Source organism: Anolis carolinensis, chromosome 5 (assembly GCF_035594765.1).
Source record: "Anolis carolinensis isolate JA03-04 chromosome 5, rAnoCar3.1.pri, whole genome shotgun sequence".
In the NCBI taxonomy this organism is placed as follows: domain Eukaryota; kingdom Metazoa; phylum Chordata; class Lepidosauria; order Squamata; family Dactyloidae; genus Anolis; species Anolis carolinensis.
The window spans coordinates 202,139,289-202,165,484 of NC_085845.1; the positions used below are offsets into that span (position 1 = coordinate 202,139,289).

The following is a 26,196-nucleotide window of genomic DNA, read 5'->3' on the forward strand; positions in this document are numbered from 1 at the left end:
CCTCTGGAACATGGCCATACAACCCAGAAAATACACAACAATCCAATAAAGAAAACTGCTTTTTGCACCATACAAACAAGGCATTTTAAATATGTAGGTCATTCTAAATATAAGGGTGCTCTTACCTGTGGACACCAGTAACACTCTCCTCTACAATCCCCTTGATCTTCTTGAACATGTTGGGATACTTCTTGTAGATCCAGTGGGTGAGATCCCCGCCATCGTCCAAGATCTGAAACAAAATAAAAGCAGCCATCACCACACTACTTTATTACATATGTAACACAGTATTCTTTCCATATGAAAAGTTCATATCATATCTTCCTCTCTTTTCTTACTTCTGTGATTTTTTTACGAAAAGTTATTAGTCTATGTTCTAGTAATTCTTTTGTACATTTTAGCTTAAGTCCTTGAACTCGATCTTATCAATGATATGCTTTAGCTTCAGTACCCTGTTTCCCCTAAAATAAGACAGTGTCTTATATTAATTTTTGCTCCCAAAGATGTGCTAGGTCTTATTTTCAGGGGATGTCTTATTTTTCCATGAAGAAGAATTCACATTTATTGTTGAACAAAAAATGAACATTTATTATATACTGTACAGTAGTTGTCATCACAAACCAGCATAACCAGACAAATTGTGAATCTTATCAAGAATTTCTTGTTATTACAGTAGAGTCTCACTTATCCAAGCCTCTGGATTATCCAAGGCATTTTTGTAGTCAATGTTTTCAATACATCATGATATTTTGGTGCTAAATTCGTAAATACAGTAATTACAACATAACATCACTGCGTATTGAACTACTTTTTCTGTCAAATTTGTTGTATAAACATCATGTTTTGGTGCTTCATTTGTAAAATCATAACCTAATTTGATGTTTAATAGGCTTTCCCTTAATCCCTCCTTATTAGCCAAGATATTCGCTTATCCAAGCTTCTGCTGGCCCATTTAGCTTGGATAAGTGAGACTCTACTGAACTAATATTTCCATGTACAACACTCTATGGTACGTACATTTACCGATCCTGCATGCTCTGTTGTTCTGTTTGGCGGGCATAATTCCAAACAAATCTTTGCTAGGTCTTACTTTCGGGGGAGGCCTTATATTTAGCAATTCAGCAAAACCTCTACTAGGTCTTATTTTCTGGGGATGTCTTATTTTAGGGGAAACAGGGTAAAAGTCCCAGATTTTGGGGGAAAAGCAAGATATAAATGGTGATAATGATGATGGTTCCTGTTAAGTGGATGCAGTGATCCGATCAGAAATCTATACTGATAACAATAATTTGAATGATACACACACACACACACACACACATATATATACATACATATATAATTTTGCTTTTATAATATTATTTACACTTGATTTCATCTGGTGCGTATACACACAAGCATCTCATGTCCATGTCCTTGAATATTAGTATAACATATATCATGCATAAATTTACAGATCTTTTGACTGCACCGTATCCTTTTATACAATCTTTTTCTAACTGAAATTTTTATTAATTTTTGTTGCTCTCCCATCACACAGATCACACATTTTCTTTACAGATTTATTGTTACTCATGGGCACAATTATCTTAGATTCTGTACAATATTCATATTGGTTTCACTGCTTTTATTTATTTATTTATTTATTTCTGATATTTCTACCCCGCCCTTCTCCCCAAGGGGACTCAGGGCGGCTTACACAACTGGCAGGATCACAACCAGTATATCATAGTACAATAAAATAATAAAAGTTAAAATAGTTAAAATAACATAATAAATTACTATATATAAAAGATATAACATAGTGCAACACCGAATATATATGCCAATCATCCATCAGACATTGTGCAAGAGCCTTAATCCAATCCATGTCAACTGAGTTCATTCATTAATTCATTCATGAATGATCCATTGATCCATTCCATATACGTCACCCATTTATTTTTAATTTCTCCTATTTTATCCTCCTGCAAATCATCCCAAATTAAACATTTGAATTATATGACACTATCACTCCTTGATATAAACAATGCAGAGAAAGGGGGAAGAGAGATTATTGAGAATAGCTTTGTTGTTATAAACCTTATAGTCAACTTGGACTTCAGGCAACTATTTTGGCCAGAGGATATTTACCATTGATTTCCATTAAAGTTATTGAAACTCGACTAGCAGGCTGAGTGGGGATGTGAATTCAAGTCTTCTAGAGCAGGGCTCCCCAAACTAAGGCCCGTGGACCGGATGCGGCCCTCCATGGTCATTTGCCTGGCCCCTGTCCTAAACTTTAGACTTAGGGTTGACCTCAGTCTACCTGGTCTTTGGAGGTCTCTTTTTGCTTATCTATAGTCTTATGAGATCGTCTAGATGGTCTTTGAAGGCCTAGTTGCTTAGCTACGGGCTTATGAGACCATCTAGATGGCTTTTGGAGGTCACTTTCCTTACCTATGGTTTTATGAGGTTGTCTAGATGGCCTTTGGGGGCCCCTTTCCTTACCTATGGTCTTATGAAAACATCTAGATGGTCTTTGAGGCCCCTTTCCTTATCTATGGTCTTCTGATGGCCTGATGAGATTATCTAGATGGCCTTTGAGGGTACCTTTCCTTACCTATGGTCTTATGAGACCATCTAGATAGTCTCTGTAGGTCTCTTTGCTTACCTATGGTCTTATGAGATCGTTTAGATCAGGGGTCCCCAAACCAAGGCCCTCCAAAGTCATTTCCCTGGCCTCTGTCCTAAACTTTAGACTTATGGTTGACCTAAGTCTGAAATGACTTGAAAGCACACAACAACAACAATCCTAATTTTGGACTATTTCATCATAGTCCCCCCCCCCCCCAACAGTCTGAGGGACCGTGAATTGGCCCGCCACTTAAAAAGTTTGAGGACCCCTGTTCTAGAGTCTCAATAAAACACTCAAACCCTTCTCAATGCAGACTCCTTACACATGCAAAATGCCAGGCTTCATTAAGCCTCAAAAAACTGTTATGTGCAAATCATATTCTCTCAGCCTCAGCGGAAGGCCATAACAAACCCGCTCTGAACACGTCTTGACAAGCAACTCGTGTGATAAGTGACCCTTAGGGTTGCCATAAGTTGAACATAACTTGGAAGACACACAGTGAGAAGTTCCATTGCTGTACTATAAAATTCGACATATTTTTGGAGTCTGAAAAGGTGCCAAGGAAGTCTGACGATGCCACATTTAACATCAAATACAGAAGCTTCAAGGAAAGGCAAAGAGGGAGGAGAGACAAAGATAGGAAGGAAGAAACAGTTAAAAGGAAGGCAAAAAAGAAAAGCAAGGAAGGTACTATCTCCAGGGCCTTTCCATCTGTGAAGCTGGAACATAAAACATAAAACAGATTAGCTAAGACACAAAGTTAGATGGGAGCAGCTGTGTCCAACAGGCAAAGTCAAGGGAGCCGTAAAGAGGGTCACGGAAGCCGCAAAGCAGATGATTTCTAACAGGATGAGACAATACGACACGTTCCTAAGGTCTGAGCCGACTCACAGGGAACGCCAAGCTAGTGGCAAACCTGTCTTAAAGGGTTCGCAGTTCAGACAGAAGAGCAAACTGTGGTTTCTGTGCAAAGTGGAGGAGACTTGGGTCAAATAGGAGTATCTGATTATCAAACATGAATGTGCGTGGGCCCTTGGTATCTGCTGGGATTCAGTTCCAGGACTCCTTGTGGACACCAATTGTTCACAGATGCTCAAGACCCATGATATACAATGGTTTAACAGTGCCCTTTATGTAAAATTGCGGCAACATGCTTTTGGGGTGGAAGGGAGAATATTTTCGAGCCATGGATGGTTGAATCCTTGGATACAAAATCCTTGCAAACAAAGGGCTGAGATTATCTGAGTCTCAGGATCTGTGCTACTCTTATGCAAAGCCAAAATGTATACAAAATTTATCTCTTGTCCCACCCCATCCTACCCCTAACGTCACCTTGGGAAACCTTGGGACACCTGGCCCAGCACTTTATCAAATAACCTAGTTATTATGCACTTTGCTTTGACCCCCTTTTATTTATTTATTTATTTACACCATTTCTACCCTGCCCTTCTCACCCGGAGGGACTCAGGGCGGCTTACAACAGTCGGCAAATTACACTGCCCAAAATACATTCAATAAAACAACAGCATATTAATAAACAATAAAACAGTACCACATCAATTAAAACTCTAATTAGACTCTATTAAACTATGAATTATAAAATTTAAAATGCATGTATAATTAAATTCGTCCACTAACACCTTCATATACACCTTGATTTTTTTTTTATTCCTTTTGTTCCTTTGGTGGTGAAACTGATATTGTTTTATAACTTTTTATCTTGTTTTATGTATTTGTAAAACTGTGCTTGAATTCATTTTTGATTTTATACTGCTTTGTGATTTTATTGTTTTGTTTTATATTTTAACTTGTTTACACTTTGTCTTTTCTGGGCTTGGCCCCTTCGGGGAGGTGGTGGCAGGATACAAAAATAAAATATTATTATTATTGACACAACGACATAGTCTGACACAGCAAACAAGATAGATATGCTGGATTTCGTATCACAAAATCACAAGTCGAACACTTCCCAAGCATTTGGGACTGTGTGATGTATTTTCGGATGATGCGCACAGATCCCAGTCGGGTGGCCTTTTGCAGTTAGCAGATCGTGATTTTGTCAATGTCTATTGTTTCCAAATGCCGGCTGAGATCTTTTGGCACGGCACCCAATGTGCCGATCACCACCGGGACCACCTGCACTGGTTTCTGCCAGAGTCTTTGAAGTTCAATCTTGAGGTCCTGATAGCAGCTGAGTTTTTCCTGTTGTTTTTCATCAATGCGACTGGGATGCCTGGTATGGCAACATCAATGATCCAAACCTTTTTCTTTTCCACAACTGTGATGTCTGGTTGTTGTGTTGTTGTTATATACAGAGGATAGGAACAGCAACTTGTTCATAGCATGAGACATCATGCCTTGCTGGAAAGGACAATAAAACTGAAGAAAGTGGAAAGCATTTGGAAAAGAGAAGTCTTCATTACAAAGGAATGGCCATGAGTTTGCAAGATTGAAGTTCCCTCATTCAGAGGCTTGGAATAAATTGAGGATAATTTGAGAGAAATACAATAAAAATAGCAGCAGCCTAAAACTATTTACAACTATTTACATCAAACATGGTTAAACTTTGGCCCTCCAGGTGTTTTGGACTTCAATCCCCACAATTCCTTCCTAACAGCCTACCTAACAGTTTCCTAAGGATTTGATCCATGAACTAATTTGACTCTCAAGTGCTTAAGCAACTTAGTTTGCAAACTATTGCAGTGTTGCAGTTCCCTCTAGTGGCTCCGTGAAGATCACGGCTTTACATTCTTCCTCCAAAACTGTGATGATGACTTCTCGATGTTCTACCCCAAAATAAAGATAAGCAGCTTACTGTTAAACATAGAGAGGAGAGCGCTGTGCATGTTTATATAATGAACCATACACAATATCAGAATATTAAGTGATTCTGAGGAAGGGATTCTTCTAGCATGTGCTGCGAAAGCACTGCCTCATGGTGTGCCTGCAAGTAGTGAGCTTCAATTTATGGCAACCTGCTCCTGTGTATTTTTTATTTTTAGATGTTGAACATTTTAAGTACATTTAAATACCATATATACTCAAGTATTAGCTGACCTGAATATAAGCCGAGGCACCTAATTTTACCACAAAAAACCTGGGAAAACATTGACTCCAGTATAAGCCGAGGGTGGTAAATTTCAGAAATAAAAATCGATACCAATAAAATGAAATTAATTGAGGCACCAGTAGGTTAAATGTTTTTGAATATTTACATAAAGCTCAAATGTAAGATAAGACTGTCCAACTCTGATCAAGTCATTATTCTCATCTTCTTCAATGTAAATGTGCTTATGTATCCTTTTAATAATAATAGAGTAAAATAATTCATGTAATAATAATAATAATAATAAATACAGGAAAATAATACAAGTAATAATAAATAGAATAAAATAATAAATGCAATAATAATAATAATAATAATAATAATAAGATCAGAGTGAAATAATAAATGTATTAATAATGATAATAATAGAGTAAAATAAATGTAATAGTAGCAACAATAATAGAGAAAAATAATAAATGTAATAATACCACTAATAATAGGGAAAAATAATACATGTACCATATATTCTCGACTATAAGCTGACCCAAATATAAGCCAACCCAAGTATAAGCCGAGGGGGGCTTTTTCAGTCTTAAAAAAGGGCTGAAAAACTAGGCTTATACACGAGTACATACAGTACTTAAAATCTCAACATTTTTAACACAAGAGTACCCATAGCATGTTAACTGTCTCAGTGATGATGAAATGACTGTTACATATTTTTCTCTCCTGAGTTAAAAGAGTATATACAGTACAGTTTCACTTATCCAATATTCACTTATCCAAAGTTCTGGATTATCAAATGCAGTTTGCCTCCCGGCCTGATCCACAGCTGTTTCTCTAGGCAGCAAGGATTGAATTTTTTGTGGATTTAATTTCCGACAATGTTGCTACTGTAAGTTCATTTTATGCAATTCTATCTTTATTTGTAGTCCATTTGTTAGTAGCCAATGTTTTTGCAGTCAATGTTTTCAATACATTGTGATGCTTTGGTGCTAAATTCATAAATACAGTAATTACTACATAACGTTACCATGTTTTGAACTGCTTTTTCTGTCGATTTGTTGTAAAACATGATGTTTTTGGTGCTTAATTTGTAAAATCATAATGTAATTTGATGTTTAATAGACTTTCCCTTGATCCCTCCTTATTATCCAGTATTTCCACTTATCCAACGTTCTGCCGGCCCATTTATGTTGGATAAGTGAGACTCTACTGTATATATATATTTCTGTAACCTGACATTTCTCAGTCTGTTAGTCCTTGCCTTTGTCTCCCTGTTCCCTCTGCCAGATGGTAGTAATTCAAAAAAGGTATATCCAAGGTGAGATGGATCCTTAAGAATGTTCTGAGCTATCTTAAGTTCTTCCAAAGAGGGGAGAAAGAGGGCAACCAATGCTTCTCTGGGCAGAAGTGGTGACTCTTTGGAGTGCTTTCCTATCTGCAGCCACTGTGCAGTTATCAAACCATGCACAGATGCATTCATTTAGGACACACCCTCTAGCACAGAAGGTCACCAGAAGATTTCCAGTCAGTTGGTGGTTCCTCAGAAGTCTCAGACAGTGCTGGGCCCTCTTATCAATGTTGCTACATGGGTGCCTCTGGTCAGACCCCCCTCAACAATGACACCCAGGCACTTAAAACTGGCCACCCACTCCACTTGGTCTCCATTTATGACCAAGGGCTTGTTTTCTGGTCTGTTCTTTCTGTAGTCCAGTTTAAGATCATTGGACCTTGTCTTATTGCTTCATGAAGACAAAGAACAAGGGTGTTGTGACTCAGCTGGAACCTCAGATTGACTCTGATGGGGATGATGGGATTCAGGTTCACAATCAGGCTCAAAATGTCCCTGTTGTAAAAGATGAGGAACAGGGAGTGCAAGTTCATTTTCTCACAGCAAGGAATGATGTTGTTGATACTGAAATTAGTCAGGTGCAAGTTGACTTGGAAAAGGAGGACAGTTCTCAGTCTGATAATGAGGCTCAGCAAACTAACGAACAGGCTGACCTTGACGAAACAGGTTCCTTAGATCGAGCGGACCGTTTGGAATTCAGGGTTCGAAGGAGTGCGAGAATTGCAAACAAAAGGGAGGTTAGAGGCCAGAGAAATGCTTTCATGCTTTGCAAAAGGTATTAAAAGCAATGTGTTTGGAAACAAACCTTTGTCAAAGCAACTTTCGTTCAACCAAGAAGCAAGCTCTCATTTTCCTGGATTACCTTGCAGCTTTTGTGTTCATGTTCTTGGGACCTTGGTTATTCCTCGTGATTTCTGGATTTATTCTCTATGGCTTTATTTTGTAACCATTTTGTGGAACTTTACTTTTGCTTTTAAAGAACCTTTTATCTTCTATTATCTAATAAACTAAAAAGACTTCAACCTGTGTGCAGTTTGGTGTATATAGCAAGGTGAAGCTAACCTGAGGTGCGACAAAGGGCACTTATTCAAGACAGGAACATCAGTTGATTGCTTCTTGGGACACGCAATCAGATTTTTTGGGTCACCCAGTGGGTTTCTGTGTTGGAGTGTGCTAGAAGGTCAGAGATTATAATGCCAAATGGTCTTCCCTTTGGAAGCAAGTACCACTGTTTGGGTGCTGGACATGCACCGTGCAGCCTTGTGGATCGTGGATCTCACATTTGGGGCAAGTTCAGATGAGAGGAGGAGGCTGTCCTCTGGTTCTCCACAGGGAATCCTCAAGGGAAGTCACACTGAAGCAGAATAACAGCCACTGAAGGTTCCCAGCCCTTGCTTCCCAAAACCACCCCCTCTTCACCCTAGATGGATTAGTGGCCTGGAGAAAACTCTGCGATAGAAAGCTCATTCCTCTCCCTCCCCAGCTTCCAATCGAAGCTTGAGCTCATTAATCTTTATTTAATTAAGAAGGTTGCATAATCTGCTCGCCCTCCCCGCTCACCAAAAGGCACAAACAGGGTGAGAACGGCGCTTTCTGGCCTGCTTCCCTTGTACCCTCCTGTTAAAGGAGAACAGGGACTGCTGCCAAAACATGCCTCGTTCCCCGGGGAAAGCGGAGGAGGAGGAAGAGGAGGAGGAGGAAGCAAGGCTGCCCTTTTCCTAACAACAAGTAGCAACCGGGTCTCCATTCTGGTTGCTGCTTCCCTTATGGTTTTGAGCAAAACCATTGATACAGGGTCACAGGCTTGTTGTATGTTTTCCGGGCTGTCTGGCCATGTTCCAGAAGTATTCTCTCCTGACATTCTGCCCACATCTATGGCAGGCATACTGAGAGGTTGTCTGAGGCTGCCTGTCATAGATGTGGGAGAAACGTCAGGAGAGAATACTTCTGGAACATGGCCATACAGCCTGGAAAACACACAACAACCCTGTGATCCCGGCCACGAAAGCCTTCAACGATACAGGGTCAACCAAGAAACAACAAGGCAGAATGTTCTCTTACTTGGAGACAAAGGGGCCAGGCTGTGGTGCAGGCTGGTAAACAGCTGCTGCAATAAATCACTTTGACCATGAGGTCATGAGTTCAAGGTCAGCCCGTGGCGGGATGAGCACCCGTCAATAAAAAAATAAAATATAGCCCCTGGTCGTTGCTGACCTAGCAACCCGAAAGATAGTTGCAGCTATCAAGTAGGAAATAAGGTACCACTTATAAAAAGTGGGGAGGCAAGTTTAACTAATTTACAACGTTGGAATGAGGAAGTGAGGAAGTGCCATCAGAGTGGATGATGAAGCAGCTGCTCCCCCCTGTGGCCAGAATCGAACATCCCCTCAGGAGAAGGTTAAATTGCCTCTGCGTCTGTCTGTCTGTTGTCTCTGTCTCAATGTGTTTATGGGCATTGAATGTTTGCCTTATATGTACATAATGTGATCCGCCCCGAGTCCCCTTCGGGGTGAGAAAGGCGGAATATAAATACTGTAAATAAATAAATAAAATAACAATAATAATAAGTGGCAATGTTTAGCTACTCTGCTGAAGCCTTTTGGGGTTCTCTTGCCCTTATTGTCAGTGGCTTCCATGTTGAAGTCAAAGGGTTAACCACTATTCTGGATCTTGGAAAGCTTTTAACTCCAGAACTTCCCCAGCCTGTGTGTCCACTTACTCTAGGAGTTTTCCAAACTCTCTTATGACTTCTGGACCATATGCAGAATGATCATGGAGATAGTGGAGCTTTCTATCTATTTTGCAAGGCACGCTTTGGACCACTTTACAGCACTAACTGCAACATGGTGGACATTAGAGATGCCAGGAATGCACAGGATTTGAGGAAGCAGAGACAGGGAAGGATCCCAGTTGTCCAGTTCATAGGAAGGCTCGGGTTGGTTTGCTTCAAAACTGGCAAATTCCGAGCATGCCTGTGAATAACTTATTGAATCAGCCAGAGGTTCACAAATGCATTTGCTGCTTTGCTAGTGGCAAGTTACTGCTTTGCTGGAGAGGAGTCTCTTCCTTCCATGTCTCAGAAGCCTTTAGGGCAGGCATGGGCCAACTTGGGCCCTCCAAGTGTTTTGGACTTCAACTCCCACAATTCCTAACAGCCTACCGGCTATTAGGAATTGTGGGAGTTGAAGTCCAAAACACCTGGAGGGCCCAAGTTGGCCCATGCCTGCTTTAGGGATTTATTATCCCTTGTTTAAGAACATCACGAGGCCTTTGTATGTCTCAAGATGCCTTATACAAATACATTAGGCACTGTTCTACCGGTTGGGTAACTTTATTTTGTCCATGTACTCTTTTATATCAATAAACAATGAAAGTATATTTTACCTCCTTTTCAACCTTACCAGAACATCCTGGTTATTTTATCTCCGGTTTCCTACCACAAGCTCACCTGTAGTCCTGGATATGCTACACTCTTTTCTTATATAGATCCCAGATATTCCTACAGCCCAACTCCTGTCCTTCCCCCCAAACGGTGACGATAGCCATATATTCTGGTGCTGAGTCATGCACTCAGTGCAACACAAGGACACTCTGCCCCTCCTTCTCGAGGGAAAAGTGGATGCAAGGTCACAGCGAGGCTTGATTTTGGCAGGCCATCAAGGTTAGGTAAGCTCTGTTGACCCAGGAGGAGCCCAAGCTCCCTTCCAGGAGAACTCAACTTGAAATATGCTGGGAAATTAATTGGCTGAAACAAGGTCTTTGAGCTGGAGGGGGGGGGGTCACTCTGCAAGTGGTGCTTTGGTGTATATTAACTCTTTCCTTCCTTCGAGCCAGGAGTCCAGATACTACCGGAACAAGGTTTCCCAGACTATGAATTCATTTGCTAATTCTTCACAGCTTTCCTATCCTACGCCTCGCTCTTGATGACCATTCTCATTTGCTGTACTCAGAGAAAAAAATCAAAATTTCTCTGTGGAAAGCAAAGGCATTTTTTAAGTTTTGAAAAAAATGATACCAAACTGGGAGGGATAGGCAACACTCCAGAAGACAGGAGCAGAATCCAAAACGATCTTGACAGATTAGAGAGATGGGCCAAAACTAACAAAATGAAGTTCAACAGGGACAAATGCAAGATACTTCACTTCGGCAGAAAAAATGAAATGCAAAGATACAGAATGGGGGATGCCTGGCTTGACAGCAGTGTGTGCAAAAAAGACCTTGGAGTCCTCGTGGAAAAAGTTAAACATGAGCCTACAATGTGATGTGGCGGTGAAAAAAGCCAATGGGATTCTGGCCTGCATCAATAGGGGAATAGCATCTAGATCCAGGGAAGTCCTGCTCCCCCTTATTCTGTTCCGGCTTGGTCAGACCACACCTGGAATACTGTGTCCAATTCTGGGCACCACAGTTGAAGGGAGATGTTGACAAGCTGGAAAGCGTCCAGAGGAGGGCGACTAAAATGATTAAGGGTCTGGAGAACAAGCCCTATGAGGAGCGGCTTAAAGAGCTGGGCATGTTTAGCCTGCAGAAGAGAAGGCTGAGAGGAGACACGATAGCCATGTACAAATACGTGAAGTCATAGGGAGGAGGGAGGGAGGGAGCTTGTTTTCTGCTGCCCTGCAGACTAGGACGCAATGGAACAATGGCTTCAAACTACAGGAAAGGAGATTCCACCTGAACATCAGGAAGAACTTCCTCACTGTGAGAAGGGCTGTTCAGCAGTGGAACTCTCTGTCCCGGAGTGTGGTGGAGGCTTCTTCTTTGAAGGCTTTTAAGCAGAGGCTGGATGGCCATCTGTCGAAGGTGCTTTGAATGAGATTTTCCTGCTTCTTGCAGGGGGTTGGACTGGATGGCCCACAAGGTCTCTTCCAACTCTACAATTCTATGATTCTATGATATATCAGTGTATGGAGACCGTGTAACCTATTTACAGGGTGATTTACTTCTTCTGAAAGTTTCCAGGAGAAGCATTGTCTTTCTCCTCCATTTTTGGCCAGAAAAGGGTGACTCATTGGAATATAGAGAAATTAAGAGTCTAAAGCAGTAGTTCTCAACCTGTGGGTCCCCGGGTGTTTTGTCCTACAACTCCCAGAAATCCCAGCCAGTTTACCGACTGTTAGGATTTCTGGGAGTTGAAGGCCAAAACATCTGGGGACTCACAAGTTGCGTCTAAAGGAATTGAATGCAAACTTATCTTTTGCTCCCCTTTGCACTAAAGTCAGGAATGCAGACTGCCTCCTTTGCATCCAGAAAACTCCAGGCTCACTCCCTATGATCCTCCAATAAAAAGATGATATGCACGAGCGTTCTCCCTAGCCTGCCCCCAAAAGCGAATTAAAACTACACTAGATAGAGACACAGTTTCACAAGGTCATATGGACCGGGACCTTTCTGTATAACTTAAGATACAAGGAGAACTGATCAGATGGATTACCACTTCCCATCTCACTTTTGCCAGCAATAAGATCCACGTGCGTCAAGACTTGACTATCACTTCAACTGCACACTCTTGGTTTCGAATTGCAATTCCAGTGCTAAAGTTATCTGCAAGCCCTTACAAATGTTTGGAGGCAGAATAGATTCTGCTGTAGTGCCATCAGTTGGCTCAGAAGGCACACATCCCGTTCTGTTCTGGTTGAGGCTTTTGTAAAAGAGGTGAATCCTTCATGAAGTGTGAGGCTTTGACAACATATGAGACAAGCACAAGATTAACTGGACAAGTGAACACTGTCAACACAGGCAGAGAGTATGGCTCCTTTCAGCCCAAAAAACTCTTAGAGATAGGGCTATATCAAACCTTAGGGTGAAATGGATGAGAAACAGGGCGTTGTTGTTGTTACTATTATTATTATTATTCGGTCTTATGTAGTAGTAGTAGTAGTAGTAGTAGTAGTAATAATAATAATAACTCCCAGAATCCCTCATTAGCTGGTCTTCTTTCCTGAATCAGAAATGAATTTCACAAGTAAATACAGAATTTGTAGGAACTGGCTAAAAAACTCTCTTGAAGTATCAGTGAACCCTAATTCCTCTTCCATTAAATAATAATAATAATAATAATAATAATAATAATAATAATAATAATAATAAACTTTATTTGTATTCCGCCCTATCTCCCCAAGGGGACTCAGGACGAAATCCAACATACAATGGCAAACTGTCATGGAGCCAGATCCCAGGGCTGAATTTCCAAGCCCTGAATCTGACTTCATAACATAAACAATCCTGCAAGCACCTGGCGGGAGAAGATAAAATGAGCCTGGGAACTCAGAGTTGAAAGTATAAACAATTATAATTGCTGTAGTGTGTGGGAATAGAAATCATGGTAGAAATATGATCCCGAAGGTGGGGTTTGATGATGATATTTGCGTGTGATATTACGTTGCATCAGAAGTGATAAAATTAGATGTATGTAAACATTAGGTCATTCTCGACTTTTCCAAAGTCATGTATTCTTCAATAAAGATTGAATTTGAGAGCAGCTATCTTTGATCTGCGTTCAGACTGATCCTTTGAAGTGAGCCTGACATTAAAGTCGAGAATCCATTTCTCACCCTCCTGCGGAATTCGCAGTGAAGTGATAATGAGTGAAGAAGGAGATCAAAGCCCAAATGGGGCAGAGAGGCCTTTGCAAGGGGCCCGGCCGAAGGGAGAAGAAACGCTGCAAGCCATAGCTTCCTCTACGGGGTACCCCAGGCCGAACGGCGTGACCCAGAGAATTCCCAGGGGAGGAAGAGGCGTCTCTGCGGCTGCAGAAACCAGTTGGGGATCTGGAGGAAGTATGCCGGAGACCGTGGCCCTGCGGTTATCCATCCTGGAAACTAATTTATCCAGGTTGTCGGAAACCGTGGGGAGATTGGTGCCATTATTGGAAGAGAATCTCCAAAAGGAGCCCAGCCGATATGGCGCCGAGAGAGAACCAAGTAAAGAAGGAGATTGGAGCCAGAGGGGCCAGCGAGCGTCAACTCAGAGTCCCGTGGCGGCAAGGGACGAGGGAGATGAGGAATACTGGCGGGAGCTGGAGTTCCGGGACAGAATGGCGCGAGAAGTGGAGCGTCAGCGAGCCCTGGGAACTCTGAAGCCGCCATCTCCAACAGAGCTCCCAACCCCCCGAATGGGCGTCGGGGTGGAAAGGCCACTGGGGCCAGGGATCGGGTCCAGTGGATTTGCAGACGAAGGCGGAGAGGAGCGGGGGATCCAGGAAGAGGAGGAGGATGTGCCGTACGACGAAGAAAGGCGAGATGAGGGGGCTACAGCAAGGCCAGTATGCGGATGGGCGGAAGAGCCGACAGCGGCGGCAGACTTTCGGGAGCCGCGCAGAATGACCACCGGAGTGGGGCGCGGCGCGTTCCAAGGAGCCGCCCGAGGAAACCTGATGCAACCCTTCCCCATGCCTCCCAGACAGCATCAACGGGCTGCAGAATGGATGCCTAGAAGGGAAGATCTCAAACTAGAATACGGAGGGGAATCAGATGAACTGAACTTTTTTCTAATTAGCATCAGAGGATACATGGAAGACAATGCACACACATTCCCATCCGAGGCAAGCAGGGTTCGAGCCATCGGCAACACACTAAAGCGAGGAGCAGCCAGCTGGTATGTGCAGCTTCATGCCAGACGCGACCCATGCCTGAGGTCAGTGCCCCGCTTCCTCGCCGCACTGGAAAACCGGTTCAGAGACCGGCTAGAGCAATTGAGGGCTCGAGACCAGCTGAAAGGAATAAAGCAGAGGGACAAAACAGTGCCCGAGTACGCAGAGGAATTCCTACACCTCGCGGAAAGGGTACCAGAATGGTCTGAAGTGACCAAAGTGGAATTATTTAAAGAGGGACTACGCCCCGAGATTTTCAGCTGGGCAGCGCACAGAGACGACCCCGAAACGCTCCAGGGATGGATTCAACTAGCGGGGCGCGTCGAATCCACCCTGGCCCAAGTAAAGCGCTTCAGGAGCGGCAGCGGCCAGCAAAGACCGGTGGCGAGAGGTCGAGGAGAAACGAGGAAGCAGGAAAGACCCGGAGGGAGGCCGGGGATTCCCTCCAGAGGAGACGACAACAAACCTAAACCGGGATGCTTTGTATGTGGGAAGACGGGCCATCGAGCAGCAGAATGCTGGGCCCGGAAGGGGGAGCCGCCAAAAGCCCCAAAGCCCAAGCCAGCAACCGGGAGGCGCGCGGAAGAGGAGGTGCAGGCCCCAGAATCTTCAGAAAAACTGGTGAGTCGGGACAAACGCATGATAGTAGTGCCAATCTGCCTCTCGGGGCTAGAAAATCGGGCCACCTGCAAGGCATTTGTGGATTGTGGGTGTTCTAGAAATATTATAACCCCGGAGTTAGCAGGAGCGCTGAAATGCCAGCAGATGGCGCTTGACTCCCCAATTGCATTTTCGCAGCTAGATGGATCAGTCGCTACTGGGGAAGTGTCTACAAAGGAAATACGGGGAATCCCATGTAAAATAGGCAAATGGGAAGGAAGAATATCCTTTGTGATAGCCCCTATTGCCACATACCACGTAATATTAGGGATACCATGGCTCGAACAGGCAAATCCTGAAGTAGATTGGAGAGGAAAAAGCCTAGCATTCAAAGAACAGCAGATGCAATGGGAGATAAGCAAAATTGCAGAAGAGGAGGACGAGGAAGATGAAGCAGGGGAAATAGACCCACAGCTATTGCCACCTGAATACAGAGACTTTGTGGATGTTTTCAATCAGAAAGAGGCCAGTAAATTGCCTCCCAAAAGGAATATAGAAGTAGAAATTGAAATAACCCCAGGAGCAAACTTACCCAAACCAAAAGTGTATCCCATGTCTGTGCAGGAGAAGGAGGAATTGAGGAAATACATTGATAAAAACCTGGCGCGAGGCTTCATTAAGCCATCCAATTCTCCTCTCGGGGCCCCAGTGTTATTTAGGAGAAAGAAAGACAACTCCCTAAGATTGTGCATTGATTATCGAAATTTAAACGCAATTACTAAGGACAATAAATACCCTATGCCCTTAGTCAAGGATTTAATTACCGTATTGAAGAAAGGGAGCATATTTACTAAACTGGATTTAATTGAAGCGTATCATAAATTAAGGATCAAACCGGAGGATACTTGGAAAACTGCATTTTCCTGCGCATTCGGCCATTTTGAATATGAAATTTTGCCTTTCGGGTTAAAAAACGGAGGCGGCTGCTTTATGCAGCTTATAAATGAAATACTACACCCGTTATTGTACAGAGGGGTATTCATATTTCTTGATGATATCTTGATTGTAACTGAAGATAAGGAAAAGCACGTAAAATTGGTCCGGGAAGTTTTGCAGAGACTAAGAGAAGCAAAGCTGTACGCAAAACTGTCCAAATGTGAATTTAATAAAACTCAAATTGACTTTCTGGGGTATCGGATATCTCCAGAAGGGTTAGCTATGGATCCAGCTAAAGTAGCAGATGTGAAAGAATGGGGAGTGCCTCAAACAAGGAGGCAATTACAATCATTTCTGGGGTTTGCAAATTTTTACAGACCCTTCATAAAAGGCTTCGCGCAAATAACCGCACCCCTTACAGAACTTTTAAAAACAAAAGGGAAAGGGGAGACAGCAAAAGTGAAAGCACCTGGCGCCAAACTGAGTTGGACGCCAGAATGCCAAAAGGCATTCGAAACCTTAAAAGAATGCTTCACTGAAGGACCCATCCTAAAACACCCCGATATCAGGAGCCCTTTCATAATCCATTGCGATGCCTCAGACTGTGCGTATGGGGCAGTACTATTGCAAAAAGATCAAAATGGGAACTTAAAACCCTGTGGATATTTGTCACGGAAGTTCAGCGAAACTGAGAAAAGTTGGCCAATATGGGAAAAAGAGGCATTAGCCATATTAAAAGCCTTAGAATGCTGGCGACACTTCCTCGAAGGAAGCGGAATCCCATTTGAAATTTGGTCTGACCATAAGAACCTACAGTATTTAAAGTCTCCTAGAAAATTGTCCCCCAAACAAATTAGATGGGCGCAATACTTCAGCAGATTCGATTTCCAATTAAAGTTTTTTCAAGGGAAACAGAATGTCTTGGCAGATGCTCTTTCACGCATGCCTCAACACGAAGGCATAACCACAGCAAAAGAGGGGACAATATTCTCTGACAAACAATGGGGCTTAGCTGTCAGGACAAGAGCACAAACCCAAAAGGAGGACACGGCTTTTGTTGAACTCGGCGGGGAAGAAAACTGGGGAAATGAACTGAAACATTCTTATGAAGGAGATCAATGGATCGCGTCCAACGCAGAAAAGGGGGAACAGAAGGGGGGATTTTGGTTTGTGAACAAGAAACTGTATATCCCAGCAATATTAAGGATTAAGATTCTGCATCGTTTTCACAACAACCAGAGCGCTGGTCATACAGGAATTACAAAAACAACAAAGGCAATAGTAAAACATTGTTGGTGGCCAGGAATGAGGAAGGACATAAAGAATCATGTTGTTCAATGTGATGATTGTGCCAGAAATAAATCGGGAGGAGGGAAGCCTATGGGATTGTTACAAACAGTAGCGGAACCTACCAGACCTTGGGAATGTGTAGCTATGGACTTTGTGGGAGAACTGCCGGTTAGCAAAGGACATCGTTATATTTGGACAGTATTAGACCTGTTTTCTAAACAGGCCCACTTTATAGCGCTGACGAAACTACCATCGGCTGAGAAATTAGCTGAATTGTACATAAATCATATTTACAAACTACATGGATGTCCCAGTAGAGTAGTCAGCGACAGAGGAGTACAGTTCACAGCAAAATTTTGGGAAAAATTCTTGGAAATGCTAGGAGCAGAAAGGAGTCTAAGTTCTGCTTTTCACCCCATGACAAACGGGGCGGTAGAACGTACTCAGCAAACGCTTGGGCAGTTCCTTCGAATGTACTCTAACATGAGACAAAATGACTGGTCTAGGTGGTTGGCTTTTGCGGAACTAGCCTTTAATTCAACTATACATTCAGCAACAAATAAAACCCCCTTTGAAGTAGTTTACGGGTATGAAATACAGCCTTTACCCCAGTTGCCAAGGTGGACAGAAAATGAGGAAACAGAGGCAGGGAAGTGGAAAACGCAAATGCTAGAATGCTGGAGTCAAGTGACTGCATCCTTAAAGGAAGCACACAAAAAGTATAAAGTGTTCGCAGACAGAAAGAGGGTGGAAGGCGATAAATTAAATAAAGGGGATCTAGTGTGGTTAAGTACCCAAAACATCAAATTGGGGCTACCTTCAAGAAAACTGGGCCCCAAATATATTGGACCATTCAGAATACAGGGTGTTATCAATGAAGTGACTTTCCAGTTGGCATTGCCAAAAAGTTTAGGGAAAATACACCCAGTATTCCATCGCAGCTTACTGAAAAAGTATATGGGGACTTTGGACAAAATGGACACATAGAGTTATTGTTTGATTTGTTTCAGAACTATGATGAAAGAAGAACCGAAGAGGAGGACGAAGAAAACGAGGGCGCCATGTCATGGAGCCAGATCCCAGGGCTGAATTTCCAAGCCCTGAATCTGACTTCATAACATAAACAATCCTGCAAGCACCTGGCGGGAGAAGATAAAATGAGCCTGGGAACTCAGAGTTGAAAGTATAAACAATTATAATTGCTGTAGTGTGTGGGAATAGAAATCATGGTAGAAATATGATCCCGAAGGTGGGGTTTGATGATGATATTTGCGTGTGATATTACGTTGCATCAGAAGTGATAAAATTAGATGTATGTAAACATTAGGTCATTCTCGACTTTTCCAAAGTCATGTATTCTTCAATAAAGATTGAATTTGAGAGCAGCTATCTTTGATCTGCGTTCAGACTGATCCTTTGAAGTGAGCCTGACAGCAAACATTCAATGCCTCTGTAAACAAACAAATACTGATATAAAATCCCAGAGAAACCCCGCATATAAAAATAACATTAAAACCATTTTGTGTAAACTGCTTTTGCAGACCACATGCAACTTCTTAATTTTCATTATGTACATCCATCCCTAAAATATATGACCTAGAAGGAATAGTTTAAAAGAAACTACAAATGAAAGACAAGTCACAGAAGAAGTAGTTCCAAACACCACTGCCAGAAGAGCCAGCTAGAACTTTGGTTAAACATGTTCGGATGCTAAGTACACAAGTATAGAGCATTTAAAAAAAAAACTGCAAGAGATGTAGAAGTGCCTGGTAGAGCAGTGCTGCTCAAAAGGGTGTTCTCTGGATCAGAGCCAGTCCTGCGTCACTGGCTACTAGTCCCTAGCAAGTTTCCAAAAAAGCTAAAAAGCAATTGTGGCCACTTAAGCACAAATATGGTGCTGGTCCCTGGTACAATGGAAAAATAATTGCCAGCCTCCTCCTTCTTTTAGCCCCAAAACATTTAAAATAGCCTGTATCAGGAGTAGCTCAAATCTAGCAAAGCAGCAGATTATTTAATGGAAGAGGAGTTAGGGTTCACTGATACTTCCAGAGAGTGTTTTAGCCAGTTCCTACACATTCTGTATTTACTTGTGAAATTCATTTCTGATTGAGGAAAGAAGGCCAGCTAATGGGGGATTCTGGGAGTTATTTTTGAAAAAGCAACTTGCCGCAGCTTTGTGCATGCTTTTTTATGCAAACAGTCCCAGTCCTTGGCACCCCCATCCAAAAGGATCGAGGTGCAAAACACTTTGCCTAAGACCCTGGAGAACTGGTGCTCATCCAAAACAGAGAGCACTGGCCTAACTGGACTAACAATGATCTCAAACAAATAGGTGTCCCGGCTCTTGCTTTATCTCTCCTCGTCTTTCAGTGTTCTAGTGTTTCAACACCAAAGTCTTCCGGACTCACCATATTTGGCTGCCATCCTTCAACGTTGACACAGCGGTCGATGCACCACCAGAAGTCGTCCTCCGATTCTCCCTTCCAAGCAAAGACAGGGAAGCCTAGAGAAGGAATGCGCAGAGTGGGTACTTCAAATGATAGCAATCATCATCATCATCATCATCATCATCATCAATTTTTATTTATTACCTGCCTCTTCTTTCGGCTCCAGGCAAGGCATAATACAACACTATGCAACAATTTTTTTAAAAAAAAAAAATCTATTCCTGGTTTGAAAATGTTATTCCTGTTTAATTGTGCAGTCTTTGCTTTGAAAATATCATATACACTCAAATATAAGCTGACCCGAATATAAGCCGAGGCACCTAATTTTACCACACAAAAAACCTGTGAAAACATTGACTCCAGTATAAGCCGAGGGTGGTAAATTTCAGAAATAAAAATAGATACCAATAAAATTATATGAATTGAGGCATCAGTAGGTTAAATGTTTTTGAATATTTACATCAAGCTCTAATTTAAGGTAAGACTGTCCAACTCTGATCAAAACATTGTATCAAATCATCTTCTTCAATGTAAATGTGCTTATGTATCCTTTTAATAATAATAGAGCAAAATAATACATGTAATAATAATAATAAATACAGGAAAATAATACATGTAATAATAAATAGAGTAAAATAATAAATGCAATAATAATAAGATCAGAGCAAAATAATACATGTAATAATAATAATAAATACAGGAAAATAATACAAATAATAATAAATAGAGTAAAATAATAAATGCAATAATAATAAGAAGATCAGAGTGAAATAATAAATGTATTAATAATAATAATAATAATAATAATAATAATAATACAGTAAAATAAATGTAATAGTAACAACAATAATAGAGAGAGAGAAAATAAATGCAATAATACCAATAATAATAGAGAAAAATAATAAATGTACCATATATTCTCGAGTATAAGCTGACCCAAATATAAGCCAACCAGGACCCTCACCGAGTATAAGCCGAGGGGGGCTTTTTCAGTCTTAAAAAAAAGGGCTGAAAAACTAGGCTTATACTCAAGTATATACAGTAGTTATTTTACTCAAGACACTTTGTTTTTGTGCCAAGAACTAAGTTACATTGGTTCTATGATGAGATAGTCATTGAAAAACTATGGCAAAATATGCTGCAGGATGTCCCTTCCGCAAAAACAAAGTTTTTGCAGTTTTCCATTATTTATTATAGCACCAATAAGGAAATAACATTTATAATCCAGGAACAAAAATGGTGTTACGTAGGATAATCAAAGACATTTATAAAATCACATGTTATAGTTAAAATGCAACCATAAAAGCCATGTTTAAACATAAACATAGTAAAAATAGGGTTGTTGTATGTCTTTCGGGCTGTGTGACCATGTACCAGAAGTATTCTCTCCTGACGTTTCACCCACATCTATGGCAGGCATCCTCAGAGGTTGTGAGGTAGCATGGAACATGGTCACACAGCCCGAAAGACATACAACAACCCTGTGATCCCGGCCATGAAAGCCTTCGACAACACATAGTAAAAACAGACTCTATATACAGAGGAAGACCACAACCTTGGCACAGTCCCATCAGAAATATTGTCATGCACCCTTGTTTCTGAATCTGTCGCTAAGACAGACTAGGATCTGCCATCTATAAAGGGGAAAACCTTCCCTTTTGCTAGTTATTGTCATTAATAAAGACGCTGAACTTTGAAGAAGGCCAAATCCTTACCGCTCTCAGCCAGGGCAGCCGCCACTTCATTGAGGGTCGAGTAGATGTTGCAGGCGGCCCAACGGCACTGAGCCCCCAAGGCACCGAGGGTTTCCATGAGAACCTGCGACCAGAGAAAAGTAGGAGGACATCAGCTTGTAAGCGTGGAGATGAGAATCTTTCATGCACAAACCCTTCCCATCGGGATTCAAGGTCCCTAAAGTCCTAAATGCTCTGAGACCTGAATGCTTTGTCCCACATACGCAATTACCTGGGGAACTACTATCTGTAGATGGGAGTCTTCTCTGCTGTGGCACCACCATTGTAAAATATATACTCCCCAGAGGCCCAAATGAAGCCAAACATGGTGTTATTCTGATGCCAATTAAAATACAGCATTTTACAAATGTTTCTGAAGCTCTCAATTTTTCCAGACTATTCACATACGTGATGTTAAACTATTTAAACCTTTTAACTTGTTCAACATGGCTTCAGTCTATTTGAATTATTTTCATTGGTTACAATTCTGAACTGTCTGAAAGTCTTTACATTTTCTTTACTTTGAGACCCAATACAGAGCAAGATATGGACAGTGTAGATCAATGACGGGCAACCTTTTGCACTTGGTGTGGCAAAATTCACCAAAAAACATAACAGGACTTGAGTGGTGTGTCACTTTGAGTAAAAAACCATAATTTCGCAATATGTATAGTTTAAATAACAAAAATGTATAATTGTAATATATAACTGTATTTAATAAATCAAAAACTATTTACTACCATTATTTCCATGCACAACAATCTATGGTACCTCTTGCAGTTTCCATGCTGATTTCTCTCTATTCTAGTTTCAATGTAGTCATGAATAATGAATAATATAATAATAATATAATAGTAATAATATGATAATATACTACAATAATAATAGAATAATAACATAATGATTATACACACACACACACACACACACACACACACACACACACATATATACATAATTCCCCTGGAGTAAACAACAAAGCCACTGGACCAAATCACACCAAATTTGGCCACAAAAGACATAGTCATCCAATCAATCTGCATGTGGCAGCAAAAATGGCTAGGCGTTTCAGTGTTGACATGCGTGTCATAGGTTGGCCATCACTGGTGTAGATCTAGCCTCAATGCTTCCAGTCAGTCGAAGTAATTTTCACTGAAAGCTCAAACAATGGATCCCACTGTTTGGCTTCAGCTTCTCTTCCGCTGAAATAATGTAAGCACCATTTTCATTTCCTGTCCTATCAAATCTCCTGGACAACATTTTGACACTTGTCTGTATCAATAAAATACAAGCTGTGACAGCGCAACAGCCTCCACTACTCTACACTCAAAAAAGGAGAAAATGGAATAGCAGGTGGCCTAAGTAAGCCTTGCTGTAAAATAAAATAAATTACAAAATGCACTAAACAGTGATATCATTATTGGCCAACCAAATTGCACAAAATACATGGTGCCAACTGTTGAAGCTCTGCTGGCAAGTATGTTAAAAATCATAATAGCTTTATATATGTATATTGCATCATAGACAAAGAAAATTCCAAACCTCAAATAAAAATATGACTTCCATCAAATGCCTGATGTCTTTACAATTTGTATTTGCGAGTGTGTACACTGCTATGTGTAACACGGTATTATTTTATTTTACTCAAATCCCTTCCTTTTCTTTTTTTCTTCTCCCCCCCTCCCCCTACTTTCTTTTTTTTCTCCCCTTCCTGTCTTCTTTTAATCCTTTATTTCTATCACTGGGGGACTTACAGGGGCTGTTCTGTGTTGTAGGTTTTTATGATGTCCTATTGGTTGTATATTTAGTCTTTGTGTATCGCAACTTTTTTGGAAAACACTAATAAAAATATTTAAATAAAATCATAACAACCTTCCTACAAGAGATGAAAAAACAGATACAAAGCCGAAGCAAGTGAAGGGAGGGTGCATGGGCCAACTTTGGCCTTCCAGGTGTTTTGGACTCCAACTCCCACAATTGTTGGAGTTGAGGTCCAAAACACTTCAAGGGAGGGCCAAAGTTTGCCCATGCCTGGCATATAATGAGTGCCAAATTCTAAAGAACTGCAACACGGATTTCCCTAAAGCAGTGAGGCTTCTCAGTTCCAGAAATGGCTGATATCTGAGCTGCCTTCTCTCCTGGCGGACAGTGAAGCATATCATGCACACTTCTTCAGACAGGCTGTGACCCTGTGTGATGGCTACCAATACAGCAAGAAGGGGCAAGTGGTTGAGCTTACAGCGGTCTGGGCCGTGATATGTGTGCAGCCCACAATCTTGGCTCCGGCCAGCGGCTTCTCTCCCTGAGCGCGTTTCCTCAAAGCCATAAGCGCGGGCATCTCTAGCAAGAAGAAGAGAAAGAAGTCACACAAACAGGTGGAAACGCCATCCTTCCCTTTTGGGTCCTCAGCAACTGGTATCCCATAATAGTCTGCTACAATGAGAAACAGCCAATGAGAGCTTCCTCCTCTGTGAAATTTGCAAAACCACCTCTTTTCAAATGTCAAGCAAACCACTGTCTCTCAGGTGACCCTTAATCTTGTGGAGTTCTTTCCACAATTACAGTAGAATCTCACTTATCCAACACTCGCTTATCCAACGTTCTGGATTATCCAACGCATTTTTGTAGTCAATGTTTTCAATACATCGTGATATTTGGGTGCTAAATTCGTAAATACAGTAGTTACTACGTGGCATTACTGCGTATTGAACTACTTTTTCTGTCAAATTTGTTGTGAAACAGGATGTTTTGGTGCTTTATTTGTAAAATCATAACCTCATTTGATGTTTAATAGGCCTTTCCTTAATCTCTCCTTGTTATCCAACATATTCACTTATCCAACGTTCTGCCGGCCCGTTTATGTTGGATAAGCAAGACTCTACTGTAGTTGGATGAGAGAAAGCTACAGGCCTTACTTATCTATGGAAACTGACAAAAAATGGTTAAACAAGCTATCTGAGGATTCCTGTATATTTTTAGCAACAGCTCAACGCCTAATCCAACCAAGAACCTTCAAAAGAACCTTAATGGTGATGGAAACAAAATGTATACAGTCACATTTGCTGGAGTTTTTAGGGCACAGAACTGCCATGAAAGTGAAAAACTGCAAATTTTAAAAAAGTGCTATTTTTTATCCAAGACTCTCTAGATCTTCTAGTATACGGTCAATGTACAGTGGACGCTGTGGTAGACCTAGAAATTTAACTACAGTAGAGTCTCACTTATCCAAGACTCGCTATCCAAGGTTCTGGATTATCCAATGCATTTTTGTAGTCAGTGTTTTCAATGCATTGTGATATTTTGGTGCTAAATTCGTAAATACAGTAATTACAACATAACATTGCTGCGTATTGAACTACTTTTTCTGTCAAATTTGTTGTATAACATGATGTTTTGGTGCTTAATTTGTAAAATCATAACCTAATTTGATGTTTAATAGGCTTTTCCTTAATCCCTCCTTATTATCCAAGATATTTGCTTATCCAAGATTCTGCCGGCCCGTTTAGCTTGGATAAGTGAGACTCTACTGTATGTAACAACATTTGTAAAAAATTCTGATCCTGTTTTGAAAGAGTTATTTCCTGTTTAATTGTGTGGTCCTTACTTTGAAAGTAGTTGTTCTACTCCAGAAAGTTTGTTTTTGTGGCTGCCACAAACAGTGTTGAATTGGTTGAGACTCTATGAGATATTCACTGAAAACCTAGAGCAAAATATGCTATAGCAGAATGTCCCTCCTGCAAAGACAAAGCTTTTGCAGTTAAATAGACTTTTCCCACATTTTTATGATAGAACCAATTAGGAAATGACATATAAAACCCAGGAACAAAAATCGTGTTACATAGCATTTCTAGAGAGAACACTTTAATCAACTGCATGGATAATTAAATCTGCAAATGTGGTGATGGTGCAACTGTACATTCAAATGACAAATGCAGTTTCTTTTGGTCACAGAGTTTGGAATCAGGGCTTGGTCCTGACCCTGGTGCATCTTCTCTGGGAGCAGGAAATTAGCCTTTACCATGGCAAGCCTCCCCGATACTTTTGTGAATCTACTTCAAGAGGCTCTGAGACAGATCAGAAGAGCCAGGTCTCACCGCTTGTCCACTTAGCTGTGCAAGAATGGGCGTGTGAGACCACGAACTCCTGATGAAGCTCAGCTTCCCAGGGAAGGCGCCTCTCCCTTACCTTGTTCAGCAATTTCGATTTCCCGGCGCCCAAACTCAGCCTGCTTGATGTTCTTCACGCAGAAATCGCTGCTGCCTTTGGAGCTCTTCTGCTGCTTGTCCCGGGGGGAGGTTTCATCATCTGAACTGTCTGTGTAGGAGGCAGCTGGAGAAAGAAGGGACAACAAGTACAATGAGAGAACGGTCATCTCAACAATACAGGCAGATGCCATATCCAGCGTGGGCTAACATGGGCCCTCCAGGTGTTTTGGACTTCAACTCCCACAATTCCTAACAGCCTACCGGCTGTTAGGAATTGTGGGAGTTGAAGTCCAAAACACCTAGAGGACCCATGTTGGTCTATGCCTGAGTCATATGGAACAATGTAAAAAGCTTGAGGTGAGGAAATCAGAGAAAGC

At 41.5% G+C, this 26,196-nt stretch overlaps 1 protein-coding gene across 4 annotated transcripts in view; it reads right to left on the minus strand.

Moving 5' to 3' along the window:
* ahcyl2 (adenosylhomocysteinase like 2) overlaps positions 1-26,196 on the minus strand; it is a 140,314-nt gene that overhangs the window by 35,426 nt on the left and 78,692 nt on the right. For all 4 annotated transcript variants that reach the window (XM_062983370.1, XM_062983371.1, XM_062983372.1 and 1 more), the window contains 5 exons: positions 25,800-25,943; positions 23,854-23,954; positions 21,597-21,699; positions 19,843-19,937; positions 126-232 (listed from right to left, as the gene is read on the minus strand). In XM_062983370.1, the coding sequence (XP_062839440.1) occupies positions 126-232; positions 19,843-19,937; positions 21,597-21,699; positions 23,854-23,954; positions 25,800-25,943 (550 nt within the window). The remainder of the gene's footprint in view (positions 1-125; positions 233-19,842; positions 19,938-21,596; positions 21,700-23,853; positions 23,955-25,799; positions 25,944-26,196) is intronic.